This window comes from Apis dorsata, unplaced genomic scaffold, assembly GCF_000469605.1.
Source record: "Apis dorsata unplaced genomic scaffold, Apis dorsata 1.3 scaffold_964, whole genome shotgun sequence".
In the NCBI taxonomy this organism is placed as follows: Eukaryota; Metazoa; Arthropoda; class Insecta; order Hymenoptera; family Apidae; genus Apis; species Apis dorsata.
Window position 1 is genome coordinate 346360 of NW_006264071.1, and position 9063 is coordinate 355422.

The 9063-nt window shown below is 43.0% G+C and overlaps 1 protein-coding gene across 1 annotated transcript in view; it reads right to left on the reverse strand.

Moving 5' to 3' along the window:
• Positions 1-6266: 6266 nt before the first annotated feature.
• Positions 6267-9063, reverse strand: part of LOC102673625 — a 22312-nt gene continuing 19515 nt past the window's right edge. Inside the window, exons 2-3 of the mRNA XM_006623882.1 lie at positions 7823-7825; positions 6267-6425 (exon numbers count right to left, since the gene is read on the reverse strand). Coding sequence (XP_006623945.1) covers positions 6267-6425; positions 7823-7825 — 162 coding nt within the window. The remainder of the gene's footprint in view (positions 6426-7822; positions 7826-9063) is intronic.

Consider the following 9063-nt stretch of genomic DNA (forward strand, 5'->3'; position numbering starts at 1 on the left):
CCGTTCGAAATCGAATTCGCCTCTGTTCTCGCCACTTCTCCGCTTCGGCTTCGAGGCGGAGTCGTCGTCCTCGCATCGATCATCGCGTCATCCACGTCGGTGATCGAGGCTGTCCCTAATTGACCGGGTCCAGGAACAGAGTGTCGATCCTCCCTTCCTCGATGGCAATGGCCTCGAGCAGGGAGGGGACAGGAAGCATCGAGGAGGGATCTCGTTACGCAACGAAGGAAGATTGTATCTCCTTTGCGTTTCTCGTTTAGTTTAAAGGGGGTAAGTCGTCGAGGGTGTCCCTTTACAGGGGACGTAATTCGAGGCGACGAATTCGAATTCGAACGAAGAAAGGACGTTTATTCGAGGGTGTTGAACGAGACGCGAACGGTGTTAGCCGATGATGAACCGGGGGAAAGGGGAAAGAGTTTGTATAATACACCAAACGTTTCTTCGTTAGGAGGTCTGGCTCCTCTCTCCCTCGGTGGAGGAACGCCTCTTCCTTCTCTTTCCGCGATTCACCCTAATTAAACGTATTCTCTCAGGCGGGCGGTGAAGGAATTATGGAAAATACCCGCTTCCATTGTTCTTTATTGCCGTTTCCAAACAGCGCGTCTTAAATTTCACGGGGAGAGGGGGAGAGCAAACTGGCGTAAATATACTGGCGGGGGAAGTTTTATGGCTGGAAGCGGCGCGTGTTAACGATGACTAAAGGGGTGAGAAGGAGCGGCGCTCCTCCTTTGAGAGAAACTTGGCTATTAATCGAACGCGGTTAATACCATCCTCGTTAAACGATCGGAAGATGAAGGGATGAAAGGCGAGAATGCGGGATTAGCTCCCTTGAATTTTTCCTGTTTATTCTCATTTGCCGATTGGCGCGCACAGTTCAAAGGGAATTTTGATTAAATGTATTCCTTCTTTTTCGCGGGCGATTATTTTTGAAATGAAGTTAATCGAGAATTCCTAAAATTATTATCGAATTGTTTTTTTAGCGCAACGGGAATATGTATTTTAAAATAAATTGTTGTTCCGGCAGCTCGAGCGCGAGGCGGATCGAACGTCAAGGATCAACGCGATAACATGTCGAAATAAACATTACTCACTCGTTGGCGAGCCAGTGAAAGTTGAATTTACATAGTGCTCAAGAAGACAAATGACAGTGATTATACGGTAATCGGCGTAATCAATCTCGGTTGTACTCCCGACGGCGCTTGATACTTGATATTGCGCGCGAAACGATCCAACTTTTCTTCGCGATAAACGGCGAATTGTCTCGGTGAGAAGCGCCGTAACGAATCTCGCTCGTCGATCGAAACGCGCTTTTTGTCTCTACGACGAGAAAAAAGAAAAAAAAGGAGCGCAAATAATTTTTACGTGGAAGAGGGGGAAAGGGGGAGGAGGGATAATCCACGTAGGAATGAAACGGTTGAACGCGCTCGAGAAAGAAAGGGAGGGGTCGAAAGAGCAAGAGGAATCTCTTATTGCCTCTCGTTCGAGTGTCCCGGTTTTTAACATGCGTCGCGTCGCCGCTTGCTTCGAGCGCTTCCACGAAGATAAATACCCGGCTCCGTGACTCCGTTTCGTAAATAAACTTTGTCCGCTTCGTGCGTATTATAATTACGTAGAAACGTATAAGATAAACGATCGCCGCGTCCTATAGCCATTTTCCTATTTTATAGCCTACACAGGCAATCTCTTTCAGAACAGGTAATCTCTTTTATCCGCGTCCACTCGTTGAACGGATTTCAAATATTTATAAAAAAGAAATTCACTTCCCGCATTTGCATGAAATATCACGTTGCCGCTCCTTTCTAATCAGGAATTGAAAAGAACGGCAAGATCCTTCCGGCGCAACGATCGATAAACGTGTATCGTATCTCTGTATACATAATCGCACGCGTAACGTAGTTCGCAGAGGGGCAATTTTCAATTTCACGAGGCTCGTCCTCCTCCTCCCTTCGAAATTGGCGGCCTTTCCTCGTCGATGCACCCCGTCACCGTAGCAAGATAACTTTTAGACCGGGTTCGCTAAACAACCTTCGCTCCATCCCTCCCTTATCTCGCGGGGCGCACCCTATGAATACAAAACGGTCCCGTCTAAAAAACAGTTTGCTGTTGGAGGAGGATCCACGGAGGCTCTCCTCTCCTCTCCTATCCATCCGATAGGAAGGACACCAGAGGAAGGTGCGCGAAAAGAAAAAGGGGGATGGGGAAACGATGGAAAAATGGAAGAGGATGGAAGAAGGGGGTACGTACACCGAGGGCGTGAATTATACGGGCGCAGGATGTAACGTTTACCCCTGCATGCCTACGTAAATACATCGTACAATTACCCAGGCCGCATGCACCTGCTCTTTATTTACCTGCGGCTACACATCGTTTCTTGCCGCCGTGACATCCGATCGCGATCATCTCCGGCATCCGGCTCGAGTACACCGAGATTCGCCCCTCCCTCTTTTCATTTCCTATCTCAATCGAGCTGTCACGCGATCAAACAGAAATTGGTTTTTATTCCACGAAGAGTAACATTGTCGACTAATAATTTCCGTTTCCCTCTCGACGACGATTTTACATAATTTTTCGATATTTCGGTGATAATAATGGATGCGCGTGAAAAATAATGGAGGGTGATAGAAAAGAAAGAAGAGGGAAAATTAGTTTGGCGAGAAAGTTATTATATTCTAATTATCGGATGTAAATGGTTATCCCACGCGTTGCATCCGATTTTTGCTTATTACACGAAGGGATTCGTTTCTTGTTGCGTTAACAGAAAAGGAATGCTTCGTTATAAATGCAATATAATAAACGAGAAATTTTGGATGTGTTTGGATGCAATTTTAATCGATCCACGCGAATCCTTTTGCTCAACTTGGCGTAATTTTTGTTTTCCATTGGTTTACGATCTGGTGAGTCGGTCGCAGGAAATTAAACCGGTGACGTTTCGATCGATCTTTCCTCTGAACCTCGAACAAGTCGCGATTTTCCGACCAACGAACCCTTTCTTTCTGCGATTCGCATTCCTCGATCGCCAATTTCCTTATAACTTGACAACTTAACGGTTGTCTCTCGAGGAGCCAGATTGTGTTCTTAGCTCTAACTAGGTTAAACTCTCCTCTCCCTGCTCGAAAGTTCATCCTATTCGTTAAGCGGAGTGCGATTCGAATGTTTCATAATTTGCCCTTTGATTTATTCGAATCGTATTAGTTTACGCCCCTTCTTCCTTCAAAATCATCTTCAAGTTTCGTCTTTCCATAGCTTTTCTAGATCTAGATCTCTATTATTACTCTATTTTTCTTAAAAAAAAATGAAGTTCTGCTGTGAAATATTGAATATATAAATTCTGAAAAAAATGAGGAAATATAATAACGGATATTTTTTTATAACGTAATATAAGGGATATTTCTTTAACTTAGGATACGGTGAAAGTCGTAAAAGAAAAGGGACACGAAGGAATATTTCGCGTGGTCGCAAGATTTTACACAAGTGACGACTCACTCGGCTGGATCCTTTGTTGACGAAACTGCGGTAATGAAAGGTAATGGATCCTCGTAAAAGGTTACACTCGAAAGTGGTACGAGTAAAAAGTTTTTGCAGAGAGTCGAATCCAACGGAAACACAACGTTTTTTCGTTGCGCAACGTACAACACGCGGTACACGCACGAGAAGCAAGAAAAACTCGATGACGAAGATGGATGCGTTTGGAACTAAACTGTACAAGTACCGTTGCCCGATAGAAGTTGGCCGATCGATTTTCGATTATCCTCGCCACGTACGTGGAACAAGAGACAGGAAATTTTGAAACAGAGCCACTGCATTAAAGCAGTGCTTGCTCCATTCAGATTAATAAAACGGTAAAAGTGTTTTTCAAAAATATTGAAATGTTGAACGTGCTTTATATTTAATATATTGTTCGTTTTAATCCAACAAATTTGTAAGATCGTTAATGGCATTTATCGCGTTAATTTATCTTAAAACTCGATCGATAAAATTTTTGAATTTTTGGAATATGTTCGGAGATGAGTTTGGTTCAACGATCGTTGGAAGAGCGGAATCTTGCCCTTTAAAACGTTTTTTGATTTATCTCGATACGACTTCCTGTTCCCGAGATATCATCGTGATGACGAACACGATTCCCAGAAGAAGATAGTGCAGTATTTTCAAGAAAAAAGAATAGGTCAATGAGCCCGTTCGTAATCCAGTTTTAAATACAATGGAAATCCTTACATCTTGACACTCGATTGAGATAAAAATGGATTTCAATTTTTCATTTTTTTTTTATACGAAGAATCGAGATTTCGTGAACCTTCCATCCCAGAAATGCAACGATCTTATTTTCATTAATGAAAATGACATAAAATATACAAAAATACGATATTGGATATTACAACGGAGCAAAAATCCACAACGATGATTCTACTTTTTAAACTCAATTACCCAATAGTATTCTGGCATAGACAGATAAATAGAAACAATTACCTTTACAACAGATCGATGCACACACGCGGTTGCTTCCTGTCGGAGGAATTTGATTCTCGTTCGAGCGGCTAACACTCGGCTTATTGTTTCCAATTCCAGGATCGCTCGACTTCCTGCTACCAGTCTACAGTTTCACGAAGCGTCGCGAAACCCACGCACGTGGGTCGGACACTGCATTCTCGAGCACTATGGGGATCGATAAATTTTCCAGTGGCGCTAGAGTCAAAGTCTACTCGTGCCTTGGCCCGTGTTTGTAAACGTTGCAACGTTGTTACAAAGAGAAAATTCGAGAGATGTAGAAAATTTCCTCTTCCCCTGCGTTGACATTCTTCGTAGTTAACATTTTCCTTTCCTTCCGCATTCGCGTTTCCTCTCCTAAATACGAGAAATACGCCAAGATTTTCGAGTATAAATCCGTGACGCGATGGTGGATGATCGTGGAAAAAAAGAAAGGGGGGAGTACACAAAAGAGGGGGTCGAGATTTCGCACAGTGACTCGATAAGCGAAATGTTCGCATCGAATTTTGCAGCGTTGCAAAACTACGTTCAATGGGACGAGAAACCGCATAAAGGGAAGGGTTCAATGTTTAATGGAAGGAACGGGGCGGAGGAATGCCCTTCGAAAATAGTAACAGCGAGGAACAAATAGCGATCTCGAATGGAACGGACACCTACAAAGGAGTTGCGATTTAGTCGAAAGCGCGCGGTGACAAATTTTACGGAAAGCTTATTTTTCCCTTCTCACAATGCAGTACAGTACCGGTTGAAAGCTGAGCGCAGCATTTATCGTTATCGAATTAAGTTCCGATCCTAATATGAATTTTTACGATACTCGGCTAAAATAAAATATTACGCGTTGCGAATAATTTTTCGAAATGGCAAACCCGTGCAATTTTACAATTAGATGGAATCGTTTAATTGGATACGTTAAAAGTGTAAAGATATCGGTGTTCTCCGTTCGTTACAAATTTTTTAAATGGCCACGAAAATATTTTTACAAGAAAAAAAATAATATCATTAAACCCGTTTGGGAAAGAAAGAATAAATTATAGATTAAAAATGAGCACAACCAACATTCTCTTGTTAAAGGATAGGCTTTTAAAAACGACTGTGCCAGTTACGAGAATGTACGGTAATGAAATATACGAGGGGAGGGCTTTTTGAATCTTGTCTTTGAGGGAATTTATTTCCATATGTTGGCCATTTTCCACGAAGAATCGCCGGTGTCAGAGGCGGAGCTTTCACGAGCGTGGCGGAAAAAGTGTGTGGCAATCCCGGATTACATTTGGCCGAGTAAAATTATTATACTATATACCGCTTCCGCTATAAACAATAATATGGAAGGTCGGCTCTTTAATTAAGAGAAATACATTTCGCCCGCGTAATTGTTCCTACGAATCCTACGAACCGTTTCGAAATAATAAACGTTATCCCAAATTCGTATATAATTATAATATAATTATAACGACGTTTAATATGTAGCTAATTAATGATACATGGTACGAGATACATTATGCCCATAATTATCAATATTTCTATTCACGATTCCCGAGCAAGCATCACGTGATAAATTCTCCTTCCTGAAATTGACGATTTCGCGTGTGAAAAAAAAGTGTGATTCGAAGATGATACAAGAACAATCCTCGAATTCGCATAGAAATGAGAATCAAGAGCTTGTTGCGCTCGTATTATCCCTCTCTCGTAAAAAAGAGAAAGGGAGAGGGAAACGACGGTGCGTAAATAGGGAAACGAATGGTCGGCTCGTAAAAAAGAAGAAGTAAATAAATCTGCCTGAATGAAAACTATCTCGCCGTCTTCCATCCTCGGCACGCGCATTCCACACGGCATCTTTCCAACAACACTTTCCATTCCCCTCGAGCATCGTCTCCTTCGCGAATCGTTCCCCTCCCTAGTTCTCCCGAATCGGTGAAAATACACGCGCCCCATCTTTCTTCTTTCTTCTCTCTCTCTCTCCCTCTCTCCTCGATTAACAAAATCAAGCGTCATCACGATCCTCGACGAGCAGGATAAAAGAGAGAGGCTACATCGTAGGGAGCGCGATAAAGAAATCAATCTCGACCCAATCTCGCCAACACCAACCGCCAACCGAGTTTATTAGAGAACCGAGAGTCGAGTAAAATTGTGCGTTCTAACGGTCGTCGTGGCAACGCGGGGGGAAGGAAGGACCAAGGAGGGAGGGGAGGGTGGTATTATTATCGTCATCGATTCGACCCGATCTGATGGTGGCTAGAGCGTCTAGACGCCATCTCCTCTCCCCCTCCCCCCAAGGGACAAGCTGCTCAATATTTATCCCCCTACATCCTCGTCGAGATCATCGATATAATTCTCTTCGAAAGATCGACGCGTCCTCGAAAAGAAACTCGAGAACGCGTTCTCGTCCGTGACTTTGGACGTGCATCGACGTCGATGACCGTGTGTGTGTGTGTGTGTGTGTGTTTCCACGCGTTAGGCAAACGTTTGCCGAACCGGTGTCGATGATCAAATTGGCGATTAATAGGGGGAGAGAGGGGGGGTAATGTCTCTGTTTGGCGGCAGGTAACGAAACACGACACGCGTCGTGGGAAATAGTACGGAAATTGTAAATGTTTGCTTAATAACGGAATCGAGGCACGGAGGAAGATCGACGAATAGGGGGATGGATGTTCCGTCGTCCCGTTATTCGATGCGGGTGCAAATATTTGTTCGTTGCATTTTTTTTTTTTTCGTTTTTCCTTCCTTTTTTTTTTTTTTTTTGGCGTTTGTAACATCGGCGGCCACCGCGGAAGCGCCAATGCAAATTTCCATCCGTTCATTCCGGTAACCCATAATCCGTTGAAAAGGGAGGGAGGGGGAACGGTTACGAGTTGATTGGATCGAGACGAAAGCATCGATAATTCGCGATTATCCCCGCATGCGGAAAATTTTCACAAAGAATCGGGGCGCAATTGGGAATTTCAACTGGATGAAAATCCATGTTTTTCGAGGGTTCGTTTTAATATTAATCGGGGATGAAGTTTGTTAAAAGGAAAAAAATAGAAAAAAAAAATAAAAAAAATCGATCAAAATGTTTTCGGTAAGGGTAGTTCTGCCGATATTTTTTCAAAACAGAACGGCGGTTTTGTCCAAATTTTTTTTTTTTTTTTTTTACATTTTACAATTTGTCGAAGAGATTTCAATAATCTGTACTATTTATATTATATCGCTCGTTTCAGGTCGCAATTATTATCCGAAAACAACAATTTTAGGGGAGACGAATATTTCCAACCCCTATGAAGAAAGCATTAAAAATATTATACGTTGAAATTTCGAAAAGTCGGAATTTCGTGTCGCTATACAGCAATGCATTTCTAAAGCATACATCCTGACTACGCTAACGATCTTGATGTCTTAACTCGAGATTATTATCGTACACGAGATACGATAGAAGAGCTCGGCCGTATTTCGTAGATCGTACGTTTCGATTGTACATCTCGTTATATCGAAATATATAAACGCAAGCCTCGTTGCATAGCGTCGAAAAAGAAAAGAAAAAAAAAAAAAAAAAATACTTTCTTCCTTTATCAAGTTCGACGAGTTCATTTCTCTTTCTCAAATTTCAAAATATAAATTTCGCGACAGGGTGTGCAACAACTTTTCAGCTAAAGGTTTCAGCAAGAGGGATGGAAGAGATGGAGGGGGTGGTGCAACAAGGGGGATGTAACGATGGAATCGCGCCACGTGCCAGGAAATAATTCAACCACTTTCGAGCCGACAACCGGCGATCGTACAAATCCGCATACGTCATTTCGACGCTTTCGCGATGGCGTTTGCACGCAATGATCCAGTCTACGCGTCGGCTTACACATCGCCTCGCGGATGATATACGACATATAACGTCGCGAGCTAGGTATGCATAATGCCGTTGGTGCTCGAAACCCCCGTGGGCATGGTAGCTTCGTTCCTGTCAATGCCGCGGCCACGAAAATACACCGTGCATGAAATTAACGCGCGCGTTCGAGTATGCGTCTCTAACAATTTGTTACAACTCTGAATGACCATGGAGAATTGCTTATTAGGTTATTAAAGTATTTAAAAAGAACAACAAAAAAAAAAAAAAAGAGTTTCCATTTCCGTGAATTCTTATACATAAATATTGAACTAAGTAAAAATATTTGTTCCAGGAAATTTACGTATTTACATATTTTTACATATTCCATTACGTCCGTATTTCTTTCCTTTCCTTTCTTTTCCGGGACAAAAGAGAAGCATAGGAGTGAATACTTTTTTTTTTTTTCTCATCTTCGCGTTTCGACCCGTCTCCTCGAGAACGAGTTGATTATGAAAATCTCCATAATTTCTTGTTGTTCGCGCAAACATTAAACTCCCCTGTTTACACTGTTTAACTCAACCCCGCTTAAAAACACGCGGTACGGGGGACGCTAATTATTTCGTTGGAGGCAACGACGCGTGCATACGTGTCGCGCCGTATCCGCCAGCTTTTTGCGATCGACCAGGCGCCGGAACAGGGGAACGTTAGGGAATAACTTCCGACCTCCGTTGCACGTGACGCGGCCGTATTATCGCCGGCGCATAACTCTGCATCTCGGCGGGACCGAGGGG